A 23,226-nucleotide genomic window follows, 5' to 3' on the forward strand; every position below is an offset into this window, starting at 1 on the left:
AGAGAAGTGACAGGAAGCAGTCATGTCACAGGAGAAAGAAAAGGTACAGCTGAGTCTATCCCACCCACGTGGGTGCTGATTCACAGAACACACATTAAGGAGAGTTAAACCATTTTACTGCACTTACTGGGCAGGGATGGGCAGGCAGTAACAAGCCTCAGTAGGGAGCACATTTACCAGCTAGATCAAGAGGGAGCAGCACGGGCCCAGAACCAGGGCCTTGGATGGGAAGGTGAGCAAAGAAGACTTCATCTCACTACTGTTACAAGTCCTTACAGGTCACCCTGGAGTATCTTGGGGCCCTCGAAGGACAGGCCCTCCTGCTCAAGGCTCTGGGCTTAGAGCTGAAAGTTTCTGTGTTCCATGTTAGAAAGGGTGCTTTTCTGGAGACCTAAGAAGAGAGAAGGAGAAGAGAGAAAAAACCATCAGCAAACACTGTTATACACATAGAACTAGGCCCTTGGCCTTTCTGATGCAGAGGGACATACAGGCCTGACTTGGAATAAGTAGCAACAGAGGTTGATAGATTTGCAAAGAAAGAAGCAGAGACTCCATCCTACACAGTGCCAAAAAATCAGGCACTTAGCATTTGGGCACCATTCAGAGATTCAGCCTAGCCCAGAACTGGGATCCCTGCCCTTACCCCTACCTAGCTTCCTTAAAAGTTCCCAGCTACTGTTACCATCCGGAAGACTGACTTCAGAGCTAGATGAAGAAAGAGACATGGCGAAGGTGGCACCCTGAGGCAGCTTAGATTGGAGGACATGAATGGAGGTCCTGCAAAGGAAAACAGAATCGGAGGCAAAAATGGAGCTCAGAATTGGCCTCCTTTCTGAGGCCAGAACCACCCCCCCCCCACCCTTTATTCTCCAAACATATAAAGATACCTCAGTAACACTGTATCAAGTAAAGAATGCCCAGTACTGCCCTTTATTGGCTGTAACCCACTCATACTGCCCCTACTGATCCAGATCATATCTAGGATAGCTGAACTCTGGTCCCCAATACCTGGCCTCTGTGAGACAAATCCCTTCCACTGCCACAGGCACCCATAACCCTTAACCTGAGAAGGTCTTGCTCCCGCTGGGCATCCTGGGCCTCTGATCTGGTAGCCTCCTTGCTTTCCTGGCCACTCTGCAGCTGGTCCAACATCTGCCATACCAAGGTCCCAGGTAGAACCAAACCTCTTGCTCTCCAAGAGAATCCTCCCTCCCCATGATTGGCCTCTTCAGCACACTTGGAATCCTCAAGTAGGCAAGGACAGATTCTCAAGGCCTGGAGCAGAGACCTTGGGAAGAAGAGCTTTGGAGGGAGGTTGAATCATCAGAAGGAAGAGAAAAGAGATAGGAATGGGAGAGAGTACCCTGGCCTGCCTGCAGAACAGGGCAGACAGAAAGGAAGGGGCCTCCACAGGAGGATATGAAGACACAAGTCAAATCCTGGTCCTACCTTCCAGCTGCGGGTCTGAGCTTGCCGCCCCTCAGCCATCTGTTTCAGCAGCAGCTGCTGGTGCTGGCCTGCAAATAAAAGAAAATGTAAAAACGCTCTTCTCCAACTTCTTTCCTTCCCCCTCCTTGCCCTGTGCCCAGTCTTGTGCTGAAAACTGAGAGAGGCATTCTGGCCCAGCTGATAGGAAGCTTCCAAGCTGGCTGGGGAAAGTAGACTCACACCTTTGGTGGCAAAACAAAATACTTGGCCAGACTTCTGAGTAGCTCAAGCAGTCAGAGCCATGGCCACTTATTGGAAGAACAAGGCTTTCCAGAAAAAGGGACAGGTGAACTCATACCCTCCCCCTAATCTTTTACTCACTTAGCTGGTCCCTCAGCAACTTCAGTTCCTCCCTCAGAATCTCTGACTCCTCCCAAAGCAGTTGCCGCCTGCAGGGATGACAGGAGCATCATTCTAAAGTCAATCAACAAGCCCACAGAAGGCTACCAGAGTACCAGAAGTTCAGAGACCTGAAGAAGGAGAGGTCTTGCCCATTACTTACTCATTCTGCAGCTCTAGGTGAAGGCCACTGGTAGCACTGCACTTTCGTGGTCCTGTTTGTATTTGGGCTTGGGCTTGTTCCTGCACCTGGCCTCGAAGGCCCTGCAGTTCCCTTCTCAGCCCCTCCAAGCGTTGCTCCAGAAGAGCCCTCTGCTCTGGGCCCCCCTGCAGCAACCTCAGTGATGCTATAATGGGACAAGTTGGGGGTCAGCCCCTCTAAGGGCTTCATACATGAGCCTAGAGACTCCATTTGAGAATCAAGACATAAGTGCACACATAACAAGTGTACAACAAAATTGTGTGCATACATGAAGTTGTGTGTATGAAGAAAAGAACTGGCCAGATACCTTCCAGGGCATAGATCTGGTACTTCTGCTGCTCTCGCTCTTCCAGCAGGCCCTGCACAGCCTGCTTTAGTGCCCCAATCACCTACCCAGGCAGAAAACTACATGAGCTACTGTGTAAGGGGCTTCCTCAATCCCCAATATCCTCATCTCACACAAACACTACACATACACAACCAGGATCTCAAGCCTCACCTGAGCCTGGGATCGAAGCTGGGATCTGAGAATAGTAACTTCATCCCAGAGAGATGTGCTATGGGCCTCAGTCCAGCTCACCCTCTCTGGGACGATAGGAGTCTCTAGAGCCCAAGGCTGTTGAGCTTGGACTCCTGACTGGGGAGGCAAGTGATGAGGGGAAATCCAGGTCCCAGTCAGGTCTCCTCCTGAGGAAATAAGGAAGGGACAAGTGCAAGACCTCTGTGGGGTGAAAACCGATGTTTTTTCAAGAAAAGAATTAGTTGGATATTTGGAAGGAACAGTGGATGGTATAGGCACTGGAAAAGGAAGATCCTGGAAAGAGAAAAGACGGAGATGGGGCGGTGGAGGGGGCGGTGCCGCGGATATGAAACCGACAACACTTACCGGCAGTAGAGACGCCAAGGGGAAACAATAGCTGCTACAGAAGAAACAAGTATATGTCAGTGAGATCTTTCTGAGAGTCGTTTATCCCACACTCCCAAACCGGGAGCCCTCATGTGTCCGCTTACCTTAATTCTGGCCATATTTCCATCCGTAGCATTGAGAAGCGCGTCGAACTGCTCAGACCAGCTCAGGCTCCTCCTCATAACTTGCGGCAGGGGTCTGGCTCCCAGGCGTCTTGTGTCCTTGCTCTCCCAACCGAGACAACCGATGCACAGCCCAGGAGAGGCTACAACGTCAGACGGAAAGAGGGGAAAATAAGGGTAGGGATGCAATATCAAACTAAAACTGCGCCTGTGGGACTAGTCAGGGGAGAGACGTTCTTAGGGAACTGAGGGAAAAGCGGGATACCCTGATAAGCATATATCAGGTGGGAGTTGAAGGTGCCGAATCTTGGTCGAGATCTCCCCAAATACTGGACACTGGCGCCATCACGCCGAACCTGTGCTAGCTACTACTGCCGCCTCGACGTTCAAACCCACCAGTGGGCCAGGAAAGTACGACTTTGGACTGGCTGCCGCAGCGCCACTTGGGAAACTGAGTCCACGTCTTGCGGAGACAACCGGCGATGGAGGCTGCCGAACTACGTTTCCCTGGAGGCGATACGTTCATTCACACCCCCGCCGTGGAACTTGCCGGGAAACCGAGTCTTTCTAATTATGTAGTGGTTGTTTCTAAGGACCAAATGAACTACCTATCCCAAGATGCATCGCGCGGAGTCAAAGACCTTCCGCAGCTGAGCCTAGAAGTTCTTGGGAAATGAAGTCCAAGCTAACTTGAAACTTAACGGTCCACATTATCCTTGAGACTCCATTCCCCACCAAGCTCAGCGCGTAGCGTGCAGTATGGAGCCGCAAGTCGCAGAGCTGAAACAGAAGATTGAAGACACGTTGTGCCCTTTTGGCTTCGAGGTTTACCCCTTCCAGGTTGGTTTCTCTCTCTCTCGCTGCGAGGATGAGGTATATGATTGGCCTCGATGCTACAGGCGTGAGGCCCAGAAGCCTCGTGATCTTGCCCGAGCTCCTCTATCCCCGTGTCCGTCTGAACTACCGGGAGAGTGTCAACTGGGGCTTGGATTAGAGGAGCTGTCTGTCGCACGTATGTCCTTTTACCCACATCTAATGCCGGTTTGACGAATGGGAGACACCATATGATCCAGTAACCTTGTGGTTCTGTCACCTACATAATTTACAGGAAGAAAGGGACCTGTGGGGCCAGAGTCACTTTGGAAGCTCAGTTAGGAAAAGGCAAGACCTAGAAGGTTTGCATGGGTAGGATTTATGTCATCTAAGGAGAAAAGGGTATCCCTGGTGTTGAACAAGCAAATAATTGCCTGGTTTGTTTCATCCACCAACAAGGATAATTCATGATGGTTGCCAATCACCAGCCCTGGGCTGCGAATATAAACTGCACACTACTGACAGGGAAGTGTGGCACTACCACCTACCCTTGTTTACATAAGCCCATTTCCCCCTTATCTGTTGCCCCCTGCACTGAGCTGTATACTTGGGTAAAAAGCTAAAAAGTTCAGCTTGAGCCTTTTGCCTGATGCTCAAAAGACCGACCGCCTATTCCCACCCCTTCCACTAAATGGCGCACAGAAGTGCTGGGATAAGTAGGTTGGATCTAGTTTGAGAGGACTTCCCAAGGGGAAAAAAATGGACTTGGAGCTTTATATGAAAAGATAGATTGAAAGGAAGCAGGGTTATGTACATGCCAAATATCAAGAACAGCTTGAGTACAGGTATGGAGGTGGTGGATAAGAAGTATGGGGGAGAGTAAAGACGCCTATCTGGTGAGTCAGGTAAGCTTAAGTAGTTGGAGCTATTGTACTAAACAGCCGTCTGCAGCCCTTCCAGTCATTCTAGGCTCCTACTTCTCTCACCTCCCTACCCCCACATCCAATCAGCCACCAAAACCTTTAGGAATCTGCCTCCTGAATCTGCCAGATCCATTCCTTTCCATCCAACCCATCTATGCTCTGTGCCAGGCCACTGTTTCTCATTTGGGTTACTGCAATAACCTCCTTGCTGTTATTTGCCTCCAATCCATCCTCCACACTGCAGCCAGATTGATCTAAAACTGATCATGTCAGTTTATACCTTAAATCTTAAATGGTCCTGCATTATCACCAAATTAGACCCATATTGCTTAAATTGGTATTTAAGGCCAGTCACAATCTCACTCCTATTGATCTCTCTGGCCTTCTCTCCCTTTGCTCCCCTCTACAGACCCTTTACTTCTATCAAATTAGATAATTTGCTATTCTCCAGATATGCCCTGTACTTTGTGCCTGTCTTTGTGCTGTCACCGCTATTTAGAATACACACCAGTTTCTCCCTCCTCACATCAGCCTCTCAGCTTCCAAGAAGCCTTTTCTAGTTTAAGACTTTTATCTAGCCCCGTCATTGCACTAATTACAGTACAATCAATTTTTGTCCATGAATTCTCTGCCTCTCTAAACTCCCTGTCAAATGCAGACAAATCCCCCCTAAACACACATCACTCAGCATCAATAGAAATTCAATGATTGAATTAATGAGATGGAGGCTGGGGTGAGATACATGAGGCCTTGAATGCCAGGCTAAGGTAAGAATTTTCTCTATTCCAGGTAGCATGGTACAATGCACTCCTGCCTCCGACCTTCCACCTGCCTCTACCAGGACCCACCCTGGCCTTCCTGGTACTCAGCACACCTGCCATGTTTGATCGGGCCCTCAAGCCCTTCCTGCAGAGCTGCCACCTCCAACCACTGACTGACCCTGTAGACCAATGTGTGGCCTACCACCTAAGCCGCATTAGAGAGGTGAGCAAGGCTCATATCATCCGCCAGCTTCCAAACCCGCAACTGCCTCCAGTTCTTCCAAGCTCAGTGCAAAATCTAGACCTACCTAGGGCCATGAGCCACTTTCTAGGTTGGATGATATTCTAAAGCCAGCCCGACATTGTGACCTCTCCCCATTCTGCCTTCTCAACCCAGGTCTGGCCACCTTCCTCTAGTAGCCCCCAGATCTGACATCAATCTCATTCACCCTACAATGATGAGCAACTATCTGAATCTCAAACCACACTTCCCTCGGCCTCCAAATGAAATAGGACTAAGCCCAGCATCCCCAGGCATCTCCAACCTGTCTTTGCCCTAGACCTGGAAGCTTTATGCTGCCTTTCGGGCCATTTGAGGACAAAATTTTCTGGCACCACACAAACACACACATACTCTCTCTCTCCCCTCCCCCTCATCCCTCCCCCCAAAGCTGAGCCATCTTACTCCACACTGGGACTGTGGAGGGCAAAGCCAAGTCACCCTTCAAAATGGACGTTTCTGAGCAAAACTGTATTTCCCTTCAAACATGGGTTCTCCTGAACAGAATATAATTTTTGTCACACTGAAGTCCCCTCCCCCAAGTTTAAGGTCATGTTCGTCCTTCAAACATGACTTCTAAGGACAGGACCACATTAACAAATTAGGGCTCTCTAGGACAAGATCAAGATTCCTCTTATGCTGAAAGCAGCATCCATTTTGTCCTCTATCCCAGACCCTCCCAGAGCTGCAGATGGAAGTCATCGCCGACTACGAAGTACACCCCAACCGGCGCCCCAAAATTCTGGCCCAGACAGCAGCCCATGTGGCAGGGGCTGCTTACTACTACCAACGACAGGATGTGGAGGCTGATCCTTGGGGGACCCAGGTCAGAGAGCAAGTGTGAATGAGTACAGATTAAAGAGAGAAAATGGTGAAGGCCCCTGAAGATACTAGGTCCCACATTTCTCCACCTCCCATGGGTAAAGGAGTTTGTAGACATAGTTCAGAAAAAAGGTGGGCCCTGCCCCACATGTTTTCTGGAATCTAGTCTGTTCATAAAACCGTTAAGGACGGAGGGGGCAGAGCAGAAATTAAATGAATGGTGAGAATGGAAGTTGAGACTCAACTTAAGAAACCTTTATGGCCAGAGTTAATTCATGAAAAGGGTTGCCCAGAATGAGGGAACCCAGACACAAGAAAGGCTCACATATGGAGTCAGTCAAGTGTCAAGAAATAAGTGAACAAGCCTAGTTTTCAGTGATGGTAGGTGAACTTGGTGCCAAAGTGACATCCATGACCTTGCTTTTCTTTACCCTCTCTCCAGCACATATCAGGTGTATGCATACATCCCCGATTTGGGGGCTGGTTTGCCATCCGTGGGGTGGTACTGCTTCCAGGAACAGAGGTGCCAGATCTGCAACCCACTAAACCCCTTGATTGTGTACCAGGAAGAACTGACCGAATCACCCTGCTTGAAGGTTTCAATTTCCATTGGCGTGACTGGACTTACCGGGATGTTATAAAACCGCAGGAACGCTACTCTGAAGAGCAGAAAGCCTATTTTTCCACTCCACCTGCCCAACGCTTGGCCTTGTTAGGCTTGGACCAATCCTCAGAAAAGCCTAGCTCTGCATCCCCCGAGCTTCTCTTTACCACACTGGTACCCAAGAAGCCTCAGCATCCCAGCAGAGCCAGGGACTGGCTCAGCCCCAGGGTCTCACCACCTGAATCCCCTACCCCTTGATAACTTTCCTCCCCTGTGGGATCTCTATTTACAATGGTCCTTGCTAGGACTTGGCTTTGGCAAGAGGTTTTAGATATTATTTTGGTAAGTTATAGTTAAGATCTTCAATTCAGGCAAGGCTTAGTCAAAATAAGAGATCAAAGACCAAGGCAACTTTTTCTGTAGAAGAAAAAAATAAAGACCAAGACAGATCTAGAAACCCCACTCTCTGGAATATGAAATTGACTGCTGACATTTTTCTGTAGTATTCAAAGATGCTACTTGTTACAGGATCTAAGAGGAAACCACCCCCTAGTAATGGTTTAAATCATGCCTGTGTTGTGAATACTAAATACATGTAAAGCATTTCTGACGGTGTCTAACATAGTAAGCAATATCAGCTGTTACTGGGAGTTACGTACTGCTGCTGACAGACAGGTCTTACTGTCTGAACACTGAAGGGATGGATACGTAGGCTGGGGTAGCTGAAAAAGACAAGTGTCTGAAAGGGCACTGATACACTGAAGGAGCCTCATTTATGAATCTGCTATACCTTTAAGGATCCAGGTAAAACCCACTTCCCCACCCCCACTTCCACCCCCCTCCCTCAGGACAATATGATAAATGAGGACCAAATAAGGTCTACCCTTAAATCAAGACTAGTACCCAGGGAAGCAGAGAAGTGCTCAGCCCTATGGCTGATACCAAAACCCTACCCTACAAACACCAGCCGTTTTTGCTTCCCCCTCCCCCTATCAGTTCCAAAGATACAGTCTCCTCTAATTCTGACTATTGAGAGCTGACTTTTATGAGAAGCCAAGCTTCAGGCTCTCATGCAGCCTCCCCAGTAGTGTAAAAGATAAATGCCCAAGTGATCAATGTCACTGGGGCCTTAACCTACAACATAGCCTTGGCCAACACTATAGCAGGTCTTGCTCTTCTTCCCAGATAACACCCTGGGTTCAGTTCCATCACCTGTGTCTACTTGCATTTCCCCTCTATTTCTTGATTCTAAGGCAGCTCTCCTTATTTTCCCTTAAGGAAGGAAAGCAGAATCAATTCAAAGGACCCTCAAAATGAAGAAACACAAAGGTCTCAGTACTAGTTTAATAGAAACTTCAAAAGGTCAAAAGTAACGCCCCACTACTATACACCCTCTGTTGGCCTGCCCCATAGCAAAGTTCAGGCCATTTCTCTACAAACAAGAAAGGCTGGCCTCCCCAACCCCTGCAACAAAGTCCAGTCCTGTCCCATACCACATCTGGGCTAAGTCTACAATCTTGTGTTTTAATGTTTTAAGCATGACAGTAGTACAAGAGAAGTTTTGTTTTCATGACTGTCCACTGCAGCCTGATCCTAAAATGGCCCAGCACTCATTTCTGCTTAGAGAAATATTCTTTGCTCTTCTGGACATCAGGCTTGATGGTATCACTGCCAGGCTTCCAGCCAGCTGGGCACACTGCAAGAGAAAGGTATCACTAATTAAAAACTTGCTCAATGGTGAACTCTACCCTCCTCCCATGGACAAATGGATGCCTCAAAACCAAATCTGAGCCCTATAGAGCCTGAACATTCAAGCATCAGAAAGCTTAACTTAAAGTATGTCTAAGATCATTGAGCCTTTTAGTGCAAGGCTAACAATAAGCAATTTAATCCTTACCACAACCCTAATACTATTATATCTAATTTATTCATATAGCACCTGAAATTTAAAGAAATTAACCAACAGCTTTCAACCACATGCTTTGTTCTAAAAATCTATCTAAAACGTGTGGCAAGATTTGTTAATAGTACATAGTAGGTAAATAAGTATTCATGCTCTCTATAATTATATGTATGCTTCAGATATATCTTTTTAAATAAGGTTAAATGCTCTTCAAAAAACAATGCTGGTACAGCTGGATTTCCACATCCAAAAGAATGAAACTGGACCCCAACTTACAGAAAATTAACTTGAAAACGGTACAATGACCTAAATTTAGGAACTAAAACCATAAACCATAAAGAAAACAGGGGTAAAACTCCATAACCTTGGATTTGGAAATGTATTCTTGGATATAATGTTAAAAGCACAAAAACAAGAATAATAAGATAATCAAAATTAGGAACTTTTATATATCAAAGGACACTTGAAAGTAAAGACACCTCACAGGAGAAAATATTTATGAATCATATCTGATAAGGGATTAAAATATATAAAGAATTCCTACAACTTGAGAAGAAAAAGATAAATCAATTCAAAAATGGGCAAAGGATTTAATAGATATTTCCCAAAGATACACAAGTGATCAATAAGCACATGGAAATGTGCTTAGCATCACCAGTCATTAGAGAAATGCAAATCAAAACCACAATTAGATACCACATCCACAAGGGTGGTTTATAGTATAAAACTTTTTTAAAGGTTGTCGGTAAAGATGTGGGAAACCCTTGGTATATATGCTGGTAGTAACATAAAATGGTGCAGCTGCAATGGAAAAGTTCAGCAATTCCTCAAGAAGCTTAAGAGAATCACCACATGACCCAGCAATTCCACTCCTATGCATATACCCAAAATAACTAAAAACAAAGACTCAGACACCTTTTCACCATTCTAGCAGCATAAGTCACAACAGCCAAAAGGTAGAAACAACCCTGTATCCCAGATATGGATGGATACACAAAATGTAGTATACATACACTGGAATAATTATTCAGCCTTAATAAAGGATGAAGTTCTGGTATATGCTACAAAACAGATTGAACCTTGACAACATGCTAAAGAAACCAGACAAAAATGGACAAATATTTCATGATTTCAATTACATGAAATGTCTAGAATAGCAAAATTCATAGACACAAAATACGGTGACCAAGGGCTAGAAGGAGAGGGGAATGGGGAGTTATTACTTAATGGTTACAGCCTATTTGGGGTAATGAAGAAGTTCAGGAAATAGTAGTAATGGACGCCTATTCGGGGTAATGAAGAAGAGTTCAGGAAATAGTGGTAATGGACGTACAACACAGACTATAATTAATACCACTAAACTGTACACTTAAAGTGGCAAATTATGTTTATATATATATATATATATAAAACCGCAATAAAAATTGATTTTAAAAAACTTAAAATGATTTGTCCCCATATGTAAGAAAAAAAGCTAAATAAATGACAAGGTCAGGACTGTGTAAACCTGTAACACTAAGCTGTTTCTTCTTCCTCAGTGTTCTTTAACTTTGCCAAACTAGATAGTCTGAAATACAAAGGGACAGGATGTCCACAGAAGGCCCCTGCACGTTTCACTCAGCCCTTGATAAGCAAAAGATCTGAGTTTGAATCTTTCACGCACATGCAGAAAGCATAGCCTTCAACCTTTTCCTACAATCCTGAGCTGACAATGCTCCTTGCACTAACCTGAGGAAAGTGAGGCAAGGGGACCAATTGCTATTTTCCACTTCTGTTTACTATTTGTCTTCTAAGAGATATAGTCGTCGAAGTCCAGGAACAGAGCAGCAAAGTGAGAGGGGAAGACCCTTTTACCTTTTAGTTCAAGGATGTCATAGCCTCAATCCAGCTCTGAGGGAACAAGGTATGGATGGAACAAGTGCTAAATGGCAGATCCACCTATTACGTTCCTGAAATCCTCATTTGATTGTTAAGTTATTGTTTAGTGGCACCAAAGGGTCAAAACACAGGTCCTAAGCATAAACAAGCTGCAGAGAACAAAGAGCAGCATGAAAGCAAAGACCAGGCCAAAGAGAACCAAAGTTTGGCAGTAGGCACTAGCAGGAAACCAAAAATATTGTCTAGAAAGAAAATATAAAGCTTAGAAAAACAGCCCAACTAGAAGGAATTAACAAACCAAAAAAGAAAGACCATGCCAACTTAGTCTCTTAAGCACTAAAGCCTCATGGCACTTGAGACCACACCAGTAATTACTGACAGGACAGGAAGATCCACACTTGGATGTTTCACTCACATCCAGCAGTGTTGGTTTTTCAAAGTCAACATGGAGTCCAGCAGAACTGACTTGATATAAATCAGCTCCCAAGTGCTTACGTACCATGACTCTCCAATGAGAAAATGACACCAGTCACGGTAATCTTAGTTAAAGACAACCTTCCCAACATAAAGGCCCCAACACAGAAGACCCTAAACAGGACTTTTTCAACATTTTAATTACCTAAGAAAAGGAAGGCTTTTAATTTGGATTCCGACATTTACTATAAGTACTGTGTTTAAAGTACTGGTTTATTGGTCCTTGAAAACAGTTACGAAGGAAACAGACTCGTGGATATGGACAATAGACTAGTGGTTATGAGAGTGTAAGGGAGGGAGCGGGTAGGTAGATGGGGTAAAAGGGGTCAAATGTGATGACAAAGAAATCTAACTATGGGCAGTGAACACAATGCAATGTATATATATGCCTTACTGTTGAATTATACACCTGAAACTCACTGGATTTCATTTACCAATGTCACCATAATAAAACTTTTTTAAATAAAAATGGGAATGTAGTTAATACAAATATAAATTGCTTTACACCTGAAATGTGTCAATTATATCCCAATTGAAAACAAACAAACAAACAAACAGGGTTACTTGTCAAATAAATACATGTAATATTCCCCGCATTGAGTACTTGGGTATTCATAGACTCTCAAATGGTAACTATCTTATTATAAGCCAGAAATCTGTGCCCGTTCTAACTGAATGGGAAGCAGCAGAGACCAAGAGTCTGAAGCAGCAAGCTTCACAGTCATGAAAGCTAGGGTTCATGAGTCTAGCATATATGCAAGGTCCTTCACCAAAAAATCCAGTAATAGGCAAATTTTGCCACTCTCCTGGTCTTTATGAACTTCATTCCTCACCAGGGGGCAGTCTCAGCAGCTCTCTGCTCCTTCAATCCACTCCCAATACAAGCTTCTGCAATGGTGCCTTCTGGTATCAGTGCTCAATGTCTGTCTATTAGACCTCTACTCTAACCAAGATAGCACTTTGGTGTCCCCTTAGACACCACTAATCTAGACTAACAACTTCCATCTTCTTTAAATCATAAGATCGGAGCTGAATGGGCCTTAGGAAGCTAGTCTGAACTACTTCTAAAGAAAAAATGAAATGTGGTAAGCAATTTGTCCAAGTTCACCCAGGCCCTTGATCTGATATCAATAGCACTTAAATCACAACTATCTTGTCCTCAATTACATTAAGCTTGAGGGGTGGGGGGAGGTGTCCAAGATCCTCTTCTCTCACATACCCCAGCACCTGCAGCCTCAAGAGTTGAGTCCTTAAAACTAAACTCTTAGTTGGAATAAGGTTGTCCCATTCCAGCAACAACTACACTTTAGGGGGGTAAGGTAAGGGGAATAAAAAAGCTACAGCCCAACTGGGATCCATTATTTCAGTACTTTATCACAACACTTCAATGAGAATATTTAAGGACAGAAGTACTAGTGCCAGAGCAATAGGAAAAAAGGGCCTACACTCTAGCAGATGCTAAATGAAAACCTTAAGCTGAATCTGCTCAGTCATAATTAGATTTTAAAAGGTCAAACTCACAAATATATCTTTGATCCTAAAACTTCTATGAAGAACCTTGATATTTCATCTGAAACCCTACTGCCCTAACCTTTCCTCCTTAAAAAATGTTTTACAATAAACACACATAATTAGGTATTTGGTGACTATATTCTTACAACTACAACCATCACACTGGACAACAGAATACATTCTAAAAAGCTAGAAATGTATTAGCTGTATCTGCCCATTGTATTTGGGTAAATTGTCTTAGTCCTATTTTATTTTCTAAATTTCAGAACAGATCATTTATTACATTTTTTTCAAACCCCAATAAAACAAATATGGACTACAGGGATTAATTCTGCCAATAAACACTTGTCAAGAATTACATGTTTTATCTCTAGATGTGATTCTCAACCTTTCATTTCCCCCTTATACACCTATGAGATCCTCCTACACTCCTTAGTTAAATCTAGAGTAGCAAGTGATTTTAAATGAGTAGAGCAGAGGCTGGGAATATGCAATTGGAACCAAAAGCCTTTATATTCTCCCCAAGCTTTTTCATTACTCAACCCCTGCGACTCCCTATAATCTAGATTTCCAATTCCTTTAAGAGACATAATTACCTTCTTCTTGTTTGGCAGACTTTGTCCCTACCATCTTCCCCATACTACCACCATTCTGCTGTCCTATTGCCAGGCATATTGGCTTACCTTCCCCATGTTTGTCAGTGAACTGGAAGGCCTGAACTAGTCTCAGAGTCTCATCCACAGAGCGACCAACAGGGAGATCATTTACGGTGATTTGCCGAAGGATACCTTTATCATCAATGATAAAGAGGCCCCTGGGAAGAAGAGATTGATTGAAAGCTTGAAGAAGAGACAGTACAAGTTTAAAAATTTTCTATTGTTAGAACAGAGATGCACTAGAAATAGGCTGGTCTTTGAGACTTACACAGGCCTTGCCCTTATTGGAGAAGACACTGCATAAAAAATGACACCTGAAACTAATATAATCCTGAATGTCAACTCTAATTGAAAAGTAATAAAAGTTAAAGAAAAAAGAGATTACCATGCTGTACACCTTAAACTTAATACAGTGATATATGTTAATTATTTCTCAATAAAACTGGCAAAAAAAAAAAAAAGGAAAGAAGAAATAAGAAAGAAGTCCCTAAAGATTAGGGCTCTACCTTTCTCCAAATATAAGGTCCTCACAGCCAATCAAATTATTCTTCTGATGAGTATCAGCCCCTGTGAAAGTATATACCTGAATGAGATGCCTTCATCGGCCTTTAAAACCCCATAGTCTTGAGCAATGCTGCGCTTGGGGTCTGACACCAAGGGAATGTTCATGGGTCCCAGTCCTCCTTGTTTCTTGGGTGTGTTGACCCTACAATCAAAAAGCACACATACAAATCACATTCATTCAAATTCTTGTGTAGCAAATACATTAACTATATCTACACCTTCCCCCTTTCCAACATTCCTAATCACAGTTCCCCAAAAAACTTCACTTTTTCCAGCAGTAAAGTGAATGGCTGAGGATAGTTAGGTCATCCAGGTGTACTCAGCTACAACTCATGTTGCTGCTCCTCTGCTGCCAGGTAATAAATTAACAGGAAGAAGTCAGACCCTCTGCACTCCTTCCACAAAGGGCCAGAAGCCAATACTTGAGAAGGTCTATTGCCAAAGCCTGCCAGTCTCAGTTGCTGTTTCGTTAAAAAATCCACATGCCAAATAGACCAAGAGATTTACCATGCCAGGTGACAGAAGTGAGAATCCACAGAAGCACCAATCACTTGGCAGTTCAGTTTCTTAAATTCTTCTGCCCTATCACTGAAAGCAATGATCTCCGTGGGGCACACAAAGGTAAAGTCAAGAGGATAAAAGAAGAACACGATATATTTTCCTGGGGGGAAAAAAAAGCTCCAAGTTAGCCTCTGAAACAGACATCCTTGCTTTATAGAGAATGAAAAAAACATTTTCCTATGGAAAAACAGGTCTTTTTAAGTTGATAGCAGACAACAGTTGCTAAATGCCAAGATGCTCACACATAAATGTCTCCTAGCAGCTACTTTCAGAAACTCTTGCAGGAGGGTCCACATGAAAAAAAATTCCTTCCAGTTTCCTGCTTTATTTTCTGCCTCCATATTAGCTGTCAACTACAGAACACTGTTCATTCTAACGTTATCTTCTCTGGGTAGTTAAAATTAGCAAAAACACCAAGTTCTCCAACAAATAAAAGCAAGGAGCAGTTATCTACTAGATAGCCCAAGGCCAGTAAGCAGCTAATTACTGGATTCTCTGCAATGTAGTGAGACCAACAAAAGGAAGTCAGAGCCTTGGCACTTCTTCCACAATGAACCACAACAAATGGGATGGGTAAGGTTTAAGTGATCACCTGAATCACCACAAACATGTTCTTAACAAGCATGATATAAAAAATTTTATAAAGCAAATGTTCCAAACACCCTGGTAGGAAACAGGACTTCTAGTTGGAATTTTACTTAAGTCACTTAGAATACCAATTGTGGTCTCTCTTCAACTGGCCAGGTAGCCTGTCACACTGAGCTATTAGAACAATTTCAAATATTCACTTATTTCCAGATAGCCACAACACTTAAAAGTCAAAAAAGTTGCTGCTCCGACACTCATGCTGAAAACCAAAATCACTGGAAACTCCTGTAAACCTCTCCAGGGCTTTGCCTAAGAAGTACTTTGAAGCCTCACAAGGTCAAGCCCTGGAGAGCAGCTCTTTCTAAACCTCCTGCCTTTACCCTTAGGCCAGGGTCACCTCCCTATAGTGCTACTTATTTTGTTCGCTAGAAGCTTCCTTCCATAGGGCCCCACTAACTTGCTCTCATTCCAATCTACTCACCTGATGTGTTAAGAAACCTAGCCAGTCACATGTTCTACCCAAAAACTGACTCCAGGAACTGATACACTTAAAACCAGTTTCAAGTTTTCATTCTAAAAAATCTACATTCTCAATTGTCCCAGAAGACCCCACTGCTCCCAACTGTAAGGTAAAGGAAAGCCTTATTAGAATTTGCCAAATATCTGCATGAAGCTCTAACCAGAGAGCTATTCTAACCATGACATCAACTCTTCACTGGGAGCAACAGTCAAGGGAATGTGCTTAAATCCTCTGCCTAATAATACAGTAACTGTGACACACATTTCATAAACTGAACGAGCAATGTCACAGCTCCAAACACAAACAAACTCAGTCTTTAAATTATTGAAGGCCTCTTACAATGAGATAAGGAGACCATCTTCAATAACAATTGAGGAGCACTGAGAAGATAACTGAGCTACTATGTCCAGGCATAATGAAGTGCCTTCTCAAAAAGCAGTCCGGACCTAGAATAACTAGGCTGTGATAACCATTGATAAGGTAACAATCTCCCACTCTAACGACCTTATCCTAAGTGACATAAATCATTTTACAATCAAATACGACAGATACAGAAATCAAACGAGCCATCCCTAGATTGCGAAATAATTTCATTTTAAGGAACCTAATATAATTACTTTTACCTTTGTAGTCAGATAGACTTATGTCTCTGAACTGACCATCTGGCATAACGGCTGTGGCTTTAAAATTGGGGGCAGGGTGCCCAATTTTAGCATTTCCTGAAGACATCTTGCTATCAACTAGAAAAGATAAAAAAGAAAATGAATTAGAAACAAACTTTTTTCCAGATAACCAGCATCCTTCTCCTACTCAGACTTAGCTGTAGAACAAGTGGTCTTGAATACATACACATTCACTTTTACAATTAGTAAGAAGCATGAGCTGAGCTTTCCAACCTTTGAAACAAAACCAGACATTATGTATCTCAGAATTTCAACTTCTGTTTTCATTTAAAAACAGTAATTTGTTTATAAATTGAAGTATAAATTGAAGTATCCCCTATTACTTGTTCTGAACCATCATTTGTGCATTGGCACTTCCTCTATTTTCATTATGCAGAAGCGGAGAGGGGGGTTTGAGCCTCCAGCCACAGAGTGCCTGACACCAAAAAGTCGGTCCCGTTGCCCTTTCCTTGACTGTGCCTCCAACTGCCTTCGTAATGTGGGAAGCACTCTTGATATTCTTCAGGAAGATTTGCCTGAGAGCACACATCCTAGCCAACACAACTTTTAATGAGACAAGAACATGATTCTGGCCATCTGTTCAATTTCGAAACTTTAGGTGTTGTATTTAAGCCTTGTTTTGAACCCCAGGGCCAAGATTCTTGGTCAATAAGTAGAACGAGAGTCGATTTTTATTGCTAAAAAGCAATGTTACACTGGATTCACCCAGGTCGACAGCAAAGATTTAAGATTTAACCCAGTAAGCACCATCAGTTTGAAAGCCCCAAGAAGCTTAATTTCAAGTACCAAAGTTTTTGGTTTGTGCTATCACAACCAGAAGAAACCCTATGAGAACACGGCTGGTCTCTATCTTTTCATTGCTTGGTATCTTTAATAACAAAAACACTAAGGCATACTGCAACTTGGCAACCAAATACTGGGTGTGACCCCCTAACATAAATGGCCTTCTCGTCCAAACCTGCTTTTCCAGGTGGCCCCCATCCACTCTGGAAAAAAGGCTGCTGGACTTCCAGCCCGTGTGGGCCTCCTCCGAGGATCTGACCATAACGACCCTAGTGAAAACCCCACTTCAGGTTCCCTCTTGCCACTCCCACATCACCCTTACTCTTAACACTTCGAAAAGCACCGGTAGAAAACAATGATTAGTCTTTACCGAGAGCATTTTGGGATCACCACAAATCCCATTCTGCAGATGGAAAAATAAATACAGGTTAATGGAATCTCAGTATCCAAAGCTCCGCATTAATCACAGCCCAGGACCGGGAACAGGCTTTATACCCCTACCACACCACGGACGAGTAGCCTCAGACACCAAGACCAGCCAGTTTCCACGCCCATTCTAGAAGCTTCTCGAACCGCCCAGCGGTAAACTAATCAAGGAGACCCCACCACCAGTCCCCCTCGCCAAGTCAATCAGTGCCCTCTGCCCGGGAAAAAGAGACTCGATCGAATGAATTTAGCCCCGAGGTTCACCCAAGATGCCCCCACCTATGGGGGCGGGGTGGGGGAGGGGAGCCACGTGAGGGTGCACAAACCGCTTCACTACTCTGGGGTGTCAGGCCTCGCCAGGCCGTCTCACGGATCACAGCATCCCCAACTGAGCCGGGCGAGCCCGGAAGAAGGAAAAAAGGGAAAGGCGACGAATCGAGGGGTGTGGGGCGCTTCATCTCACCAAGGCCGTGCTGCCCACATACTCACCAACTTCAAGACACAAACAACAAGTGCAGTCAGGAAGGAGACGCACGAAGTAAGCGCGCGTCGCTGCTTTTATATCCTGAAGGCTCTCGCGAGAGTAAGAGCGGGTCGAAGGTGCGGGAAGGGGAGAGGAGGGGGATCCAGCCCCAGCCCCGCCCCTGTACTAAGTACCCAGCCGTAATGACTCAGCGATTTTCCGCATTGTGGGCCTCCTTCCGTGCCGAAACTACCAATCCCATTTACCGCAGCAGAAAGTTGGAGTCGAAAAGTGAGGCATACCCCCTTGATCGCATCTGTACTCGAACACCAAACTCGAACACCTCAGTTAATCCAGGATTCCTGCGCGCCTTGCACTCAAAGCCAAAACTATGGTAAGGGTCCACTGCTGCCAGTAGAGGACCACATTTAACCACGCCAAGCCCTGCAAGCTGTATATCCAAATATCTCTCAAATATTCCGCCTGAGTCCCCACAGCCTAGTGCTGAGCCTCAATACCCCTCAGAGTTTAGACAACCTCATTCATTGTTTCAATTACAGGATTACTGCTTTCCATCTCCTATCCGTCCCTTCCACTGCAGCTAGAAGGAATCTTTCTAAAATCTGATAGTGTCACTCCGCAGATTTGTAGTTTGACGAAACGGGCTCTATAGTCAATTTTCTAAATTAAAACTCACTGTCTTTTTATGTATGGCCTTCAGGCAGGAGCCTTAAACCGTTAGCCTTACTTTTCTTACCTATAAAATGAGAATATTATTCTTTGTTGAGGCCATTTCTGTAACTTATTTAACACAGTACCCAGTTCTTGTTATACTTTAGAAATGTTAGTTATTATTATTGCTGTAACTCTTGCTTCTTGATCGTAACACCCAGAACAATGTGGAGCTGTTTCAAGCTTTCAGGCTTTCGTTCAAGCAGGAAGAACCTGTTCCCTCCTAGTTGGCCTAGAGAAAATATCTTTAAAACTCAGCTGAAGCATTACTTACTCTGAAGCTATTCCTGACCTAGGCTCATCCCCACAATTCCTCTAAAGCTGTTCTGACTTCCGCTCACCCCCAGTATAGACCATTTCCTTCTTCATGCCCAAACAATAGCCTGTATAAGAAAAAAAAAAAAAAATTTTTGTTAAAGCTATTTTACTTCTTTACATATCTGCCTCTCCTTGCTAGACTGACTTTCTGGAGGGTAGGGTTTGAGTCACATCCATCTCTGTGCCTTCAAGTCTCAACAGAGCACCTGATATAAAATAGCATTTAATAAATAGTATTATGTCCCCCTTTATGACCCTACCCCCCACTGTCCTGCTAACCCCCTTGGACCTTACAGCAGGATGAAAAATAGGGAATAGCTGTGTCATGCTGGTTGAGCTTCTCAAAATTTTTGGTATTTATCATCCTACCTTGCAACAGTAGTGATTTTTTTTTTCCTCCCTTGCCTGAGGCTGAACAGTTTTTTGACCATTATTCATTCTCTTCTTGAGGAAGCAGAGAAGACATAGATTTCAGAGCTTAATAGTGGATGGTTATTGCTAAGGGTAGATTAAAGCAACAACACACAGTCCTACTTCAGCCAAAAGAAAATTATCATTTATTGTATTTACCATGTACCAGGCCATGGGCTAGGCACTTGGGTTTATTTGTCTTGTTTAAGAAACAAAAGAGTTATCCTGGCCCTGGAAAATAGTAACAACCTAATAGTAACATTCCTATCCCCATGGGAATATAAATAATGAAAGAGAACAGAGTTCTGAAAAGAGAAGGCATCTGTTGAACACTTGTCTAAGTGTGGAGTCGACTTCCTCAGAGTCAGGAAATGGTAGCAGAGAGGCTTTTTTCCTTTATCCTTCTCCTGAACTTAAATATACTTCTATCCCCATTTTTACATATATCCCATTGTTTTATCCTCACTTGTTCAACAGTAGTGTGGGAAGGATTTTACATGTTTAATTTAACTTTGTGGTACTAGAACATAGCACAGTAACTGGCCTAGGAAAAGTCCTTAATTAATTTTGGAATGTGTTGAAGATTTTTGAGATGTGAAGTTAACTTATTTGAATTATGTTTTAGGAATAGAACTCTAGCAGCTGTGTGATAGATGAACATAATGGCTAGGAGATAAGAGGCAAAGAAACTAATTGGGAGGCTACTGCAATAGTCCAGACAAGAGAAGTCTCAGAACTGTAATATGACATTAACTGCAAAATGTGAAGAAGGAAAGAAAGAATATTTCTACAGGCCTTAGGATTAATTGGATTTAGAGTAGATAAAGGAAGTTCAGTCTGATTCCTTGGTTTCTTATCTTGGTGATATAAGAGTAATGTCATTAACCAGTGACGTAGGAAACACCGGAAGAGATTAAAAATAATGCCAAACAAAATGATATAATAATAATAATACCACCAAACATTTATTGAATACTATTTGTTTTATAGATGACATGCTTAATGCCCAAATACTTTAAGTAAATTGTCCAGGGTCACAGCCAATAGGTGTGGGAGCTGGTTTTCATCCGAGGCAGCAGAGCCATCATGTAGTACAATATACTAATGTGATATTTATGTAGACTATAATATAAATGGTGCCCCCCTGGATTTTTTGCTTTATGGTGGTCTGGCAAGGCTGTATGACTCTAGAGTCCTCCCTATTACTGACTCCTCTTTTAAAGAAGATAATTAGTTTGATTTGAGGCAAACGAACTTGTAATGCTCGTAAGATATCCAGGCAGAGGTGTCCAGAGGTCACCATGGCGATGTAGATTTGAGAATCAGCAGCAAAGAGTTTAATTACATATTTATTGTTATTCTATTTACAGGAGGCCTATACTCATGCAAAGATGAATAAGACACCATCTGTTGAGGTGTTTTGAAGAATCACTAAATTGGATGGATTGGATGAAGAGTGGTGTAATTTACAGAAATGTAATGAAACAGATTTTGGAGAAGAGGATAAAGGGCCCACTTTGGGGCACATGAAATTTGGGATTCTGGGAGAGAGGGCCAGGAAGAAGCTGGAAATATGTAAACTTAATGATAATAAACCTATGGGAAATTATTCATCATGTTGTAACCCAAATACTTAGCAGTATGTTTCCTGGCACCTGATAGGTACAATAGATATTTGTTAAATAAATTAATGAATTTTATTTTTTGACATCATTCACAATAGCAAGGATACTTGAAACTGTGGAAATAAATGAAATCCCTGAGAAAGTAGCAAGAGATAAGCTAAAACCAGAATCTCAGAGAATTTCTACGAGGGTGGGATGAGGGGCAAAAGCAATTAAAGGCAACTAAAAAATAAATAAATAAATAAACATTTTGTGGGTGAAGCATCAGTGATGTAGATGAACTGTTTTTACCAAGAATAATTTATTTTGATTATCACCAGCAGCACTGAAGTTTATTGTACCTGAGAATGAAAAACTAAAAAAAAAAAAAAAAAAAGGAATGAAGAAATCAATTAGTACATATACAAGCTGCCATGTGTGAATTTTACTTAGTAAGTTTTCTCTAAAATTCTTTAAATTAAAGAAAATCTATTTCTAAGTTGCTGGTGCTGAGGCCTTTATATGGGGCTTTGTTAGGAAGAAATGCTTGCATGAATCATATTTTGCTCTATTTCTTAAAAGTGAGGTCCTTAAATTTTTTCTCTGCACAATTCAAATAAGTATGACTCTTCTTTGCTGGGTAAGGAAGGCACTGATTCCCAGCCCAATTCTTCAGAGGATTTAGCTCCTTCCATCTATTATCTTACAGTAATATTCTCAAATATAACAATAACATGAAGTCCCTTGTGAATGGAAAAATATTCTTAAGGACACCCCCAATGTTGGTTTGATTTATTAACTTTAACTTTCATTAATTTTATTTCACTTCAGTCAGACTATTTAATATTTTATAGGTTGCCCCAGAATGCAATGTTGAAAATAATTTAATATACTATCCAGTGAAAATGTTTCCTTTGTTAATTACTGCTACCCTACTGCTGATGAACTACTGCAATTTGAAATATACAAGATGAGTTTCCTGCAAGCAGTACCCTCCAGGAACATGAATATGGTCTTAATGCTATAGTGCATCTTCTGCGTTCTGTATACCAATATAGCCTATACCTTGTGAGGGTGACTCATTTCTCCTATTTTCCTCTGTTCAAACTAGCATGAAACCTTTGTTCATGTTAGTGTCCTTTGACATCATCTGGCCTTCACTTAACAAAGCAGTAGTTACATTACTGCACTGATTTGCTGTGGTAGACAGTTAACTGACTCATCAACAGCCATTTCCCCTTCTTAGCTAACTTGACACAATAGGTAAAGCAATTTAATATAAGTATAAAGCAGATGTCCTAGAGCAGTGATCATCTTAACATTAGGACTTACCTAACAGCAGCCTGCCATATACTTATAAACCATTAAAGTTAAACCTATAAACATTAAAGTTAAACCTATAAACCATTAGCTATTAAAGTTAAATGAACTTGTTTCCACTCATATTTATGGTTTTTATTTTCACAAATCTAACATCTTAATTCCTACTTTTTTTTCCCAATTCCTACATTTTTAATCAGATTCCTATCAAGTTCCAAGTATGATTTGGCATGTTATTCTGTCATTGTCCTGTTTTATACTGAGCTGCTATTCATAATTAAATGAGGCATGCGGATAGAATATTGAACTCTTGATTTTAGGCTCAAGTTTACATCTTCTCACACCTAAATAGAAACATAATCAAGGCATTGATTTTTCTTCTTTTCCTTCATCTTACTTCTCCAATTTTAGGAAAGCTGAAATGCAATGCACAGACACAGTCCAAACCAGAGCAGTAAAGGGGAAGTGCCCAAACTGTATCAACTGTGGCATATTGTAAGCTAGACTAGCATGGGACTTGCAGCCTAAATTTATAGAATTAAAGTTGATTTTTACCTATAGCTACCTGA

At 42.7% G+C, this 23,226-nt stretch overlaps 3 protein-coding genes and 1 long non-coding RNA gene across 15 annotated transcripts; 2 read left to right on the forward strand and 2 right to left on the reverse strand.

The window, feature by feature from the left end:
• Positions 1–99: 99 nt before the first annotated feature.
• CCDC163 (coiled-coil domain containing 163) lies at positions 100–3,749 on the reverse strand. 11 transcript variants are annotated; one of them, XM_036233321.1, is made up of 11 exons: positions 3,455–3,749; positions 3,041–3,201; positions 2,916–2,946; positions 2,529–2,716; positions 2,337–2,418; positions 1,991–2,174; positions 1,810–1,877; positions 1,450–1,517; positions 1,064–1,152; positions 650–777; positions 100–391 (listed from the first exon to the last, which is right to left on the reverse strand). In XM_036233321.1, exons 1-11 carry the CDS (start codon positions 3,582–3,584, stop codon positions 339–341), a joined length of 1,182 nt encoding a protein of 393 aa, XP_036089214.1. In that variant the 5' UTR covers positions 3,585–3,749; the 3' UTR covers positions 100–338. The 11 variants fall into 11 exon arrangements, with proteins under 11 accessions (XP_036089214.1, XP_015993300.2, XP_015993303.2 ...); XM_016137814.2 differs by having other exon boundaries at positions 699–777; positions 1,064–1,302; XM_016137817.2 differs by having other exon boundaries at positions 699–777; positions 1,064–1,302; positions 1,991–2,042; positions 2,916–2,949.
• Positions 3,669–7,861, forward strand: MMACHC (metabolism of cobalamin associated C). Its single transcript, XM_016137821.2, has 4 exons — positions 3,669–3,898; positions 5,584–5,778; positions 6,509–6,661; positions 7,100–7,861. Exons 1-4 carry the CDS (start codon positions 3,818–3,820, stop codon positions 7,517–7,519), a joined length of 849 nt encoding a protein of 282 aa, XP_015993307.2. The 5' UTR covers positions 3,669–3,817; the 3' UTR covers positions 7,520–7,861.
• A 730-nt stretch (positions 7,862–8,591) lies between these two features.
• PRDX1 (peroxiredoxin 1) lies at positions 8,592–18,435 on the reverse strand. 2 transcript variants are annotated; one of them, XM_016137822.2, is made up of 6 exons: positions 18,299–18,435; positions 16,541–16,657; positions 14,756–14,909; positions 14,268–14,390; positions 13,712–13,842; positions 8,592–8,957 (listed from the first exon to the last, which is right to left on the reverse strand). In XM_016137822.2, the coding sequence occupies exons 2-6, from the start codon at positions 16,644–16,646 to the stop codon at positions 8,872–8,874; spliced, it is 600 nt and encodes a 199-aa protein (XP_015993308.1). In that variant the 5' UTR covers positions 16,647–16,657; positions 18,299–18,435; the 3' UTR covers positions 8,592–8,871. The 2 variants fall into 2 exon arrangements, with proteins under 2 accessions (XP_015993308.1, XP_015993309.1); XM_016137823.2 differs by having other exon boundaries at positions 18,303–18,424.
• Positions 18,436–18,481: 46 nt separating this feature from the next.
• LOC107506893 lies at positions 18,482–21,446 on the forward strand. Its single transcript, XR_001596027.2, has 2 exons — positions 18,482–18,666; positions 21,104–21,446. It is a non-coding gene; the product is annotated as an uncharacterized LOC107506893 (long non-coding RNA).
• The last annotated feature ends 1,780 nt before the right edge of the window (positions 21,447–23,226 follow it).

Source organism: Rousettus aegyptiacus, unplaced genomic scaffold (genome assembly GCF_014176215.1).
Source record: "Rousettus aegyptiacus isolate mRouAeg1 unplaced genomic scaffold, mRouAeg1.p scaffold_m13_p_1, whole genome shotgun sequence".
In the NCBI taxonomy this organism is placed as follows: Eukaryota; Metazoa; Chordata; class Mammalia; order Chiroptera; family Pteropodidae; genus Rousettus; species Rousettus aegyptiacus.